This window comes from Sphaerodactylus townsendi, linkage group LG09 (genome assembly GCF_021028975.2).
Source record: "Sphaerodactylus townsendi isolate TG3544 linkage group LG09, MPM_Stown_v2.3, whole genome shotgun sequence".
Classification (NCBI taxonomy): Eukaryota; Metazoa; Chordata; class Lepidosauria; order Squamata; family Sphaerodactylidae; genus Sphaerodactylus; species Sphaerodactylus townsendi.
The window spans coordinates 41,938,871-41,951,280 of NC_059433.1; the positions used below are offsets into that span (position 1 = coordinate 41,938,871).

Sequence of the window (12,410 nt, forward strand, 5' to 3'; positions counted from 1 at the left end):
AAGCAGCTGTTTGGTGGGCCAGCTTTCTCTCTCTCCCTCTTAGCTCCTGCTACCTAAAACCTGAAACACTCCCATAATTCCAGGAGATCTTCATTTCTCCCAGACTTGTGAGTGAGTATCCCCAAGCTGACCAAAAACCAATTTCCAGTTTATTTTCAGCTGAGTGCACACCCCTAGTTCTGAAATGTCACAAGTAGCTCATAGCATGGCAATGTTTTTCCCCTCCCGAGACCCCAGAAATGATACCAGTTTCCCTCCGATCCTTGGGCCCTGAGCTCTGCACAGCAGGCTTGTACTGGAAAAAGGAGCGACAAATTAATTCTTGAGCTAGATTCATTTTGAATGTGGATAGTTCATATGCAGCCTGCAGCAGTTCTCACTTTTCAATTGTGGAAGTGGATTCCCTCTGTTGCAGTGGGATAGCTTCAGCAAGCAAACATCCAAACAGACTGATCTGCAGCTTAGACAGTTCTTTCACATATACGCATCAAAATGTCATGGCAGACAAAAACAAAAACAGTCCATTCATTTTTGCCTTTAAATATCAATAGTTTTGCTGGATTCCTCCTTTTTGTTTTTGGTTTATAATACGTATCACTGAGAGATTTAACACTGATCTTCGTAATTGTCTCTGTGATCTTCATTTCCGACTTACCTTACATGTATTCTAACTTTTAAAAAGAAACAGATTTAAACTTTCTTGTCTTTTTGAAAAGGTGCATGTAAAGCATTTAACATTTCTTTTTAAATTTTTTTTAAAGAAGAAGTCAGCTTATTAAAATGTTTCACAAGTAATAACATCCTAGAAATGCAATTCCAACCACCCAATAGGAGTCAGTGGGAGGGGTGGGGTTTGCCAGTGGCTTCTGGAGGAGAACTGGTGGGCATTGTAGCTCAAATGTGTACAGTTGTACACATAAGGGATGGGCAGGTGAAGGCTTGTTTAAAGGAACAGCGCGCTCACAAGGAGCTCACTCACAAGGAGCAGAAGTGGCATAGGAGGTTAAGAGCTCGTGTATCCAATCTGCAGGAACCGGGTTTGATTCTCAGCTCTGCCACCTGAGCTGTGGAGGCTTATCCGGGGAATTCAGATTAGCCTGTGCACTCCCACACACATCAGCTGGGTGACCTTGGGCTAGTCACAGCTTCTACGAGCTCTCTCAGCCCCACCTACCTCACAGGGTGTTTGTTGTGAGGGGGGAAGGGAAAGGAGATTGTAAGCCCCTTTGAGTCTCCTGCAGGAGAGAAAGGGGGGTTATAAATCTAAACTCCTTCTCCTCCTCTATGCATCTCCCTGTAGAATCATAAGGGAACATACAGGCCATCTAGTCCAACTCCATGCTCAACACAGGATCTGTCTAAATCATTACTGGCAAGTGTTTGTCCAGTTGCTGATTTGAAGACTGCCACAGAGGGGGAACTCACCACCTCCCTAGGCAGCTGATTCCACTGCTAAACTACTCCCACTGTAAAAAAAAAACCCTAATTCCCAGAGGTACCTTTCTACCCAGTCATACCCATTATTGTGAGTCCTACCCTTTGCTGCCAACAGAAGCTCCTTGCTGTCTTCTAAGTGACAGCCTTTCAAATACTTAGAGAAAGCAATCATGCCCTCTCCCCAGCCTTCTTTTCCAGACTGAACATTCTCAAGTGCCTCAGCCTTTCCTCATCCTTGTTGCTCTCCTCTGCACAAGCTCCATTCTTTCCATATCCTTTTTGAAGTGAGGCATCCAGAACTGTACACAGTACTCCAGATGCAGCCTGACCGATGTGGTGTTCAGAAGGACTGACATTTTGTGATTTGGCTCTGGCCTCAGCCTCATGGAATGCTCTGTAAAGCGACACCTGGACCCTGCAGGACTTGGTACAATTTTGCAGGATCTGTAAGAGGGAGCTGTTCTACCATGCTTATGATTAAGGACAGCAGTGGTATTGATCTTTTGGTCGCCCCTCCCCTCCCCCCTCTCTTTTCCTCTTTTTTCCCCTTTTCCTTTATATTAATGCGAAGATTAGCTTTTAAGGGGGTATCATTTATATTTTAATTGTTATCCCCTTAGTCAAGATTATGGTGTTGAGATACAGCTGATAATTTATTATTTTTATTGTTGTTGATTGATGTTGTACACTGCCCAGAGCCCTTATGGGAAAGGGTGGCCTAGAAAACAAATAATGTAACAAACCCACAAACGATATGTCCCTATGGATAACTCCAAGACCGCATTAATGTTTCTTGCTGCTTCATCACACTGACTGCTCATATTCAACTTACAGTCTACCTGTACCCTTACATCTGTTCATACTGTGTGACTGAGAAGTTTATCTCCATCCATTATGTGTGCTTCTCATTTTTGTTACCCAGATGTAGAACTGTGTACTTATTCTTATTGAATTGGATAATTGGAGCTCTGCAAGTTCTCTAGAAAGTGCTTTGAGCACTCGTGGATGCATACCGTCTGGCCTGGGAGATTTGTACATATCCAATGTAGTTAGATGCCTCTTAACAACTTCTCTGTCCAGTGTTTGCCATGCCTTGTCCACTACTATCTCTAGATAAGCCTGCTCTATTTTTCAGGGGAAACAATGAGGCAATGTAGGTTTTAAGCCTTTCTGTTTTCTCTGGGTCCTCTGTCAGTTTCTCCATTTTCATCTAACAGTGGGTCTATTGCCACTTTTATCTTCCTTTTCCTCCTCACACATCCAAAGAAGTTTTTCTTGTTGCAGAGAGCCTCCCTGACCATTCTCAGTTCATTTCAAGCTTTGGCCTCTCTGACAGCTGGCCCACAGTGTCTAGCAGAGTGTCTAGATACTCTAATTTAAAGGTATGCCCTTCTTCAACATTTCCCTTTTCTTCCTTAGATCTTCACAGAATTCTCTGATCATCATCATTAGCTTTTTGGATCCCCTACCATATTTCTGTCTGGTTGGAATAGTGATGGCTTGAGTTCACAAGAGCTGCTGCTTCAGGAGAGCCCATCCTTCACTTGTTCCTTTCTCTTCCAGAATTCTTGCCAATAGAATGACTCTCCCCATGCCTTTGAATTTATTAAAGTCCGTCCTACTAAAATCTAACATACACACCTGGCTATAAATTTCCTTGGTTCCCCATTGAATAAGAAATTATAGGAGAACATGGTCACTTCCCCTAGGGTCCCCCAGAGATGTACTAGGGGAAAATCATGTCTGGGAGCAACACCTGCTTCAGGCGCCCAACCCATGCCCCACTTACCTTAGCCAGTGGCAGCTCCAGTGGCACTGGTCCTGGGCAGCCTGGCAGGACCGGGCGAGGGCAATGCCGCCAGGCTTCTCCTTCAGTTGGTGGAGGCTTCACCATCTGAAAAAGCAACCTGGCAGGCCGGGCTGAGGGGTGTGCGGCAGCAGGGTCACCAGGTTTCTCCTTCAGCTGATGGAGGCTTTGTCAGCTGAAAGAGCAGCATGGCAGGGCTGGGACAAGGGATGCTTGGCAGCAGGTGGCTCTGGCAGGCACTACGGCCACAGCTGGCCTCCCTATCAGCAGGGAGGCCTGGGAGTGCAGGAGCCAGCCTGTGGCCGCAGCAACCACCTGACCAGTAGGCTTGGCCCAGCCTCGGCCATTGGCATGACCCCTGGTGGGGGGAGGGCTTCCGGTTGCGTAGCTTGGTCCTGCCTTGGGTGCCGGTGAGCAGCAACCCGGCACAGGGGGAGCCGCCAAGCATGGGCCAGGTCGCCACACCATGAGAGAGGCCGGCCCATGTTGGCTCCCCTTATTCTTCACCCATCTGCAATAACTGCCTGATGGGCTGAAATGGCAAATAAGGATTCATGCCCTCATCACAACTGCCAATTTATTAAATTATGTTTCTAGCTTTCAGTATTTTGTGTATAGGCTCATGGAAAATGTTGGGGGAGGTGAACAAAGAGCACCAAGACAGTATTCTAGCTGTTCAGACCCAAGAGAATGCTGCACCCAAAAGGCTTTAGATAGGTCAGGACCTGTTCTAGCCTACACATAGGCTGCCTTTGTAGCTGTAGTAGATGGTTTCCATTTGCGTTTCCCTCCATTGGCTGAGAGATGGCACACAGACTGAATCCCTGCCCTCATATCTATCAGGTTGCCTGTCATGATACCTGCTCAAGGAGCTTTCCTGAATATCCATGAAAATGCCCTATTCAGATCCAACAGTCTCTAGTCACGGGAATACTTCCAGAACAATCTCTGTGTGTGTGTGTGTCTGTGTGTGTGTGTGGGGGGGGGCACACACAAAATCTCAGTGGTTGCTTATTTCTTCATCACATCACATTTCAAAGCATTTTTCATGGCAACTTAATAATGGCTATCCTAAATTACAGTGAGGCATCGTTTACATTTTTAGCATTCAGTCACATTCTAATGAGGTCTTCATAAAGCTGGCTAAATATGTTTAGAAATCATTAGAGTAAATTACCACAGCAATAAACTCCTAGGGGAGTTCTGCAGTTTTTTGTTATATACCTATGGCAGATGGATCAGTATAATAGCACAAGCACAAGAGTAGGGGGGGGGTGTTTGTTTTTTTGTCTCTTCATACCAAGAGTGTATATCTGAGAGACTCGCTTACATGCTGCTAGATAAAGAGCTAAATGTCCCTCAGGTAGATTCATTAAAGAAGGAAAACAATCAAAACACATTTTGTTGCCATTTAAATACCAGGTGCATGCCGGCCTGTAAGTGCCAACAAAACTGACAAAGGTCCCTTGCTGGAACTCTGGAGAGCTTAAAGGGATGCATGGTTTTGACAAGCCTGACTCAGATAATGACAGGTATTGGCAGATGGATCCAGGCCCTGCTAGAGGCAAATGCGGGGACGAAATCATCTGTAGCAGGTGCCTGCATGAGGGAAAGCCTCCCAGTGGCTCCTCTGCCTGCAATTAAAACCATCCTGATGCATAGAGCTCCAGGGCAAAAGCTATATCCGAGCACAAATTTAATGACTATCCAGTCCGGGTAAACAAATACACATACGCCCCCTTAATGATTAATGTATGAAGGACACACACAAGTTATGTGGAAAACATGTTAAATAGGTATTCTCTCCTGGCAAAAAAGAAATAGCGCTATTTTTCCTTCCTTTGCCGATGCTTGCTTTTGGATTTAAAAGGAGTCGGTGGTCTCCAAACAAATCTGTAAGTCAAATAAAAGAAGCGGCGTCGAGCAGAAACGGCAGCAACAAAAACATATAAAACCTTCAAAGTTGACAAAAGTTATAACGTTTGTTCTGCAGGAATCTGACCTACTGTCAAAACATTAAAAAAAATAAGAGAGAAAAATGGAAGAAAACTCAAGGATAGAAGCCCAGGTAAAATGATTACCAACTGAAATAAGATACAGCCTTATGTGCCTAGGCAAGGGATGACAGAAAGCACAGGTTGTACATTAATTAAATGTTTACAGTCAACAGCTTTACCACTGAAAACAGTAAATATGAATTCTTGAAGACTGCAATCCCAATGCAGTTCCAATTGTCAAATGTTTGGGTCCCAATTATCCTAAAATAGAGCAAATGACTTTTAAAGGGTGGTGTCCTAAGTACACTTACTTGAGAGTAAGCTCCCTTAAATAAGGTGGTGTTTAGTACATCTAAAAATGCTTTCAGAATATTTTTCACATTATTATGCAGTTTGCTCCCTCCTCATTGCCTTTCATTTCCCTAAACTGTGGAAGAATGTACTATGGGGCTGGCAGGATATAGCATAGCATCTCATACTTATCTGCATGATTGTATCTTTTCTTTTCTCCAAGGAGCTCAAGACACTGCATGTGGTTTTCTTTACTTCACTTTGTCCTCACAACAATCCTGTATGTTAGGCTTAGAGAGAATGACTGTGCCAAGGTTGTCAAGCGAGCTTCATGACTAAGTGGGGATCTGAATTTGGATCTCCAACGTCCTAGGGCGTTTCCCCGCTCAGCTTGATCCCCCCTATGCCGCGCGCTGCTCTCAGCACGCGGCATCCCTGGCACACACCCGGGCGCCCCACGGGCGTCCCCAGGGATGCCGCGCGCTGAGGGGGCATGACAGCGTCAGCGTCGGGGCGGCTGCGCTGTCGCCGCCCCTCTCATGGGGAGTGCCGGGGGTCCCCGCACTACTCTCCTCAAGTAGCGCGGGGCTTAAGGTAAGTTGGGAAAGGCCCCTAGTCTGGCACTCTAGCCATGACACTAGACTATTACATGCCCTCCTTTGTATTCTAATCCAAAAAGAGACAAGTTCCAGGTTATCCCTGCCTCTGAGGTCAATGTTATTAGCAGAAGCTACAGTTTGAGTAAGATTCTAGAGGTTTGGAATGAGGCTAGCCATTGTTCAATTTATGCTTGTGGATAAGATAAAAAATGACAGATTGCATAGATTTGTGTGATACATAGCAAAAATAAGTTCAATTACAAGATAAGCTGATATAACAATTATTATTATTTTGCTTCTAAAACATAACAATTGTGTTGTGTTGTGACAGTTCCTTGCTAGTGGTGAAGTAGATCACCAAGATGCGTAATTCACACTGTGAAGTTTTTTTGGCATGGTGAATGGGGAAGAAATAGAAAACTGACATTTACTATGAAGTTTCATCTTCAATTGCATGGATCCAACCTTCCTCCAAGGACCTGTCATTCGTCTTAAGAGTTCTTCCACTGGAGGAAGAGTCACTTAAGTTGGCGGAAAGCTCCTTAGGGTGGAGGAAGGACATCCCATCTATACAGGCTGGCATCTGAGAAGAGATGGAGATGCACTGGTTTCCAGAGGATGATCCAGAGTCTGTTGTTCAGACACCATGCCATATCCTTGAGAAGTCTTTCACTTCTGGAAGAGAAGTACCAGCATCTCTAGGAACTTCACATCTTGCCAACAGAATTACAGGAGACCAGCATCCCCAGAAGTTGAGAAAGGCTTGTTCAGGATATTTCTGAAGTAGATTAAACTGCACATGGCCCTCAAGGACTGAATTAATATGTCTTAGAATTGATGAATACTTCAGAAACCAGGCATGGGAGACTATTAGAAGCAATCAACAATCTGAGGACAAAAGGCTCCTCCTGCAAAGTGCTGAAGACAACCTCCTATCATTAGTGGATTACTGAAATGCTTGTCAGGTATTCCTTCCTCTCTGGTAATAGTAGGGAGCAAATGATGAGCAACTGCAGTCTTCTTGCTAGATTAGTGGGTTGTCGTTTTTGTTTGAAGTTTCTGAATCACCTATTGCATGCTATGGGTTTAGGGTCCCACAGGAAATGGAACTTTTTAGAACTTTGATTATCCTTCCTTAGTGAACATTCTTCTTGTCATAGGTTTATGGTACCCAGGTGTACCATGAAGGGAACAAAGGGAACACTGGCAAGCTGTGACTGGGAATTTGGATCAACTTCCCAGTATCAAAGCAAAACATACCAATCTTCCTAGTATCAAAGTTAAGTGTATCTGTGAACTGCCACATTGGTGACCACTGCACAGAATTTGATACAGTCTCTACCAGGTAGTAGATAAGGAATTTTCTTTGGTTCATCTCCAGACCATCAGAAGACTCCCTCGTGAACAGTTAGTGCTTGATGCCTGGAGAGCTGCTGAAAGGGCTTCAAAGAGTATCTTTTAGAATCAATTCAATAAATTTACTGCACCAATATTTGTTTAGTGCCAGATGGAATCACAAATGTGTTCAGAATATCAACTGGACCAATTACTACTAATGTATATTTTAAATGTAGACATGTAGGCAATGTAGAAATGTAGGCAAGCCTGATGGAGGTCTTGATACATGCTCATGTTGCCTGTTCTGATGTGACTAGGTTCAGTGTGAAGAAAATGCTCATCTCCCATTTTAGGATATTCAGATGCCCGATCTGGGGCAAAAAATTGAACACTTGTGGGACCTGCCACTCTGAAGCCCCAGGTCCATGGTTACTCATGGCTTCCACAAGTGATGACATATGGCTTTCTTGTCTAGATATAGACAGGCTTCTTCTCCACCTAGAAAATGGAGCCCAAGTGGACTATGTTTTCAGATATCATGGCTGGCTAAACAGTGCAGAGACCAAATTTCTGTAGTCAAGGTTGCTGAAACCTTGGGTTGAGACAGGGTCTCAAAGTCACTTATTGACTTTCACTTTTGGAAGGGGAGCAGCTGGAGTTGAAGGAACTGTGTGTTACTAGGACCACAAGTTTGCTTGCTGTGGGAAGGATGATGGAGAAGCCAAGTGGAAGAGAGTAAGTGTGGCTAGTCTATAGCATTTTCCTACGTTGAAACAGGTGTCAGCACAGTCCAGAGCTGCAGCTGTGCATTGCTCCCCTCAGCCCCACTCTCCAAAGGATGAAGCAAACTGTATACATAGAGAAAATCCACAGGGTGAGCAGAAAGCATGTCTGTTCAGAACATAGTTACTTCTCTGGCTTTGGGTGGTGAAGAAGCTAACCCCAATAAACCTGACCCTACTGAAGGTCAGGATGCAGAGGAAGAGGAAAAAAGAGCTTATTGATGCTATAAGCACTCTACTAACTCTACCTGCAGCTGGAGAGCCAGTCAGTGCCCATCTGAGAGCTAAAAGGAAACCACTCCCCTTGCTGGTATGCTGCATAAGAACCCTGACTATAATCACAAAGAAGTGCTTTGCCATCTCAACTCTGCCCTACCTATGGAATACCTGGAGAATCTAACTTTGCTACAGATGCAGAGCTGACAATGAGCTGAGTAATAGATGAAATCTAGCTAAAAGGGGTACTTTAGATGGACGCTGGGTTTAGTCATCTCTCAAATGTGTTACATTTCATGAAATATGGTTTACCATAGACACAATATACCACTAAGTTGCATATCACTAAAATGATCTTTACTTTTTGCTTCGGTTTGCTTGTCAGTGGCAAAAAAAATTTACATTTCCACTAGGTCTCAACAGCCTCTGGTTGACCATTTTAGTCATCCCCAATGGCTGCATCTTTGCACTCTTGTAACAACACTTAATTATACTCACAAATCCAACTGCTTTGTTGTCCAAATGTGGCCCTGTTGCCTGATTTGTGAGGAGGCTCAGGCACTTAGATGTCTAAGCAGTAGGATTTAAACTCCCAATAAACCATGAACACCCTCTCTTCTGAACACCAAAATGAAAATTGAATTTATAATAAAGGAAGCTGGAAATGACACATTTACTCATATTACTTAGAAATTGATCACCCTACAGGCCATACATCTATTTTTCAAGGAAAAAATTATAAAGAACTCTGTTGCTAAGAAATTAAAAACATGCATCATAACTGTTTTAGCTCCATCAAAGTATATCTGCCATTTCCTACTCTTTCCACAGCTAACAAATGTGCTGTTTCTGGAGGCGTTGACAGTATTGTTGATGAAGTTTGGGATTTTATCAGGTTATGTTAAATATCCTAACCTTCATCAATGCTGCTAATAAAGTAAAATACAGTAAATGAAAAACAATAAAGCTGACCATTTAAAAAACCTTAATTAAGTACTGCTTGAAAATGAAAATTCAAATACGTTAATGAATATATGTATTTCTTAGGGAACTCATTGTTTCCATATCTATGAAAACACAGATTCATTAAGCTATATCTATAGAATCTGGTCAGCACATAAAATAGTTAGGAAATGGAAATTAGTTGCTAGGTGGAACTCCTAACTCCTCACCTAGGTGTATGTGTGAGAGTGGATCTGAAGCCACAGAAGAATAATAGGAATTCTCTTCTATTGGGAAAGGAGTTTGTGTGTGTGTAAAATTAGCTAGTGACCCAAATGTCTAAGATATTTACGGCTGTACAAGTATTTGAAGAAGTATGGACACAGATGAAAGATTATACCAAGAATAAACTTTGTTAGTCTTAAAGGTGCCACTGGACTCAGACATTTTTCAACTGTACAAAAATGTCCTACAACAGGGTTAGAGCAAAAGTTTCTTTTATGTAAATGAAACAGCACTTCTTTTTGTATGTCGGTGGGTGGGGTTAGAATAAATTGACTCTCAGTGATTCACTCTTCCCACTGCAGACCACAATACTGCATTCCATATTAGTCTCAGGGGGTTTCCTGACAATCAGGAGCCACATTTCTGGGAGCACAGTGTGGAGGCAGGAAGGATCCATTCTGTGATCTTGTCTCTGCTCACAGTCCTTTAGACCTAACCCTTTATGTTCCAGTTGAAGGGTTTATTTCACATTTACAGTGTCCACTACTTTCGGATTGGTGTGACTGATTAACAGCTAAGTAGCTGAGATAAGAAAAGTTCTCCTAACCTTGGAATACTATTTTACCTACAAAATATCACAGAGAGGCCAGAGCTTTCTGATTATGCCACGTAGCCAAATGTCTTTGAACAGCCAATGAGATTTGGCTTCATGAAGATGTCTACAGTAAAATTCATTTGTCATCTTGTGAGTTAAAAAAGGAAGAAATACTGGCGTGCAGTAGCTGAGAACCACATAGGAGGACATCAAATTGATGGTGAATGAAGCATCACAGCTTTATAAGAACCGACCTTCCCCTCATTTCTAGCTAAGAAAATTTTAGGAAGAACTTCAAGTTAATTTCTAGTACAGATCATCATATAAATATACTCAAGTACATTGATGCACTTCCATTGCATTTCACTTTCTTAGAACTAAAATAGCAAAAGACTCACTATTTTATACATCCAACATACCCTCGTACGGATGATTCATCTTAAACACTGGGGGAAAAATTGAAATATCCAGAAATATCTTACCCTTCCCACTTCCACAAGGTTTGTCACCATGACTATACTTGCTGTATTTTCATGCCAGACCATTCTCCAGAAATCATATATTGTTTCTTGCATTGGTCCTGAAACAAACAAAAAAATCAGTCTAAAGGTTACTTCTGCATGCTCTATGACTGAAAGATTACACAGTGATCATTTTATGGACCACCTCCAAAGCTTGACATTGCTAAAGGGAATAACAAATAGTAGGGTGCAATATCTAAACTTACTAACAGCCTCATCCAAAGGGAGGCAAAGGGGCTCCAGGAGCAGTGCAGCCTTGCACTGTCACAATAGACCTTCCTGGTGCACTTAACCCGGTGGAGGAGGAAGACGCACTGGTGGCCACTCATCCTGCAGCCCTATCACTGAAAAACCTGGAAATCTGGGCTGTGGTGGGGCTGTGCTGGCATCATGCTCAGATGACAGTGTGGGGGGACATTAGCTGGCTCCCTCCCATGATTGACGGCCGGGTGCATATTGCCCTGGTCCTTGGACATACACCACACTTTTGGTGGCGGGGTGGTGGGTGGGGTTCAGGTCTTTTCTGAGCTTCTCACACTACCAAGAAGTCCTCTTGGAGGCGGCGGGGTGGTGTTGAACTGGCATGTGTCCCACCGCCTCTGGCTTTGGATAGGGCTGCCTTTTGGGTTGTCAAATGCTTGATGAAAATTTAGTTTATTCCTTGCTAACCAACTGATTTGCATTTAAATGTTTTTTAAAGCAAAGTTATCTAAATTGATAGCCAGCGTGGTGTAGTGGTTAACAGTAGTTGGACGCTAATCTAGAGAACTGGGTTTGATTCTCCACTCTTTCACAGGAGAAGCTGAGTATTATCTGGTGAACCAGATTTGTTTCCCGACTCTTGCACATCCCTGCTGGGTGACCTTTGGCTAATCACAGTTCTCTCCAAACTTTCTCAGCAACAAGTTAGACTGTTCTGCTCCCCAGGTGGTTATTTAGGTGCCCTGCACCCGGCCAAAGCAGAATGTAAGACTCACTGATTCAGTTAACAGTTCAATACTTAAAGCTTTAATTGTAACAATGTTGACAGACCCTGACTCCTCCCGGGTCTAACTAAATAAAGGTTACTTTGTTGCAGAAACTTTCTGGAGGCTGGAATTTATTGATGTAAACACTGTGAGACTATAACATCTATGATTTTTTTAACTTAAATACTGTGAATCTATAACATCTTGGACTGTTAAATACTGAGAGTCTATAACATCTTGGACTGTTAAATACTGAGAGTCTATAACATCTTGGACGTCTAACTTGTTGCTGTCACCCAGCTTCCGTTGGCACCTAACTGCCAAAACCAGACGGGTTGCTGGGTAATAACTGCCGTAGAACACCAGCCCTAGGGCTTCTTAAAGGGACAGAACTAAATTGGGTTCCCTCCCACTGAAATACTATACAAACATAGCTAAACCCATACTAACTGTGGGGAAACTAAAGGGGAAATAAACAAAGGCTCTGTGGGGGCATGACAGCCCCATCTACCTCACAAAGTGTCTGTTGTGGGGAGAGGGAGGGAAAGGAGTTTGTAAGCCCCCTTGAGTCTCCTTACAGGAGAGAAAGGGGGGGTATAAATCTAAACTCTTCTTCAAACACTATTGGATTTTTAGAAATTACTTTCCATAATCATCATGCCTGGGATTGTGAAAAATGAATAGAATTATTT

At 43.2% G+C, this 12,410-nt stretch overlaps 1 protein-coding gene across 15 annotated transcripts in view; it reads right to left on the minus strand.

The window, feature by feature from the left end:
- Nucleotides 1–12,410, minus strand: part of PTPRM (protein tyrosine phosphatase receptor type M) — a 539,592-nt gene that overhangs the window by 33,274 nt on the left and 493,908 nt on the right. For all 15 annotated transcript variants that reach the window (XM_048507340.1, XM_048507337.1, XM_048507335.1 and 12 more), the window contains one exon: nucleotides 10,712–10,809. In XM_048507340.1, the coding sequence (XP_048363297.1) occupies nucleotides 10,712–10,809 (98 nt within the window). The remainder of the gene's footprint in view (nucleotides 1–10,711; nucleotides 10,810–12,410) is intronic.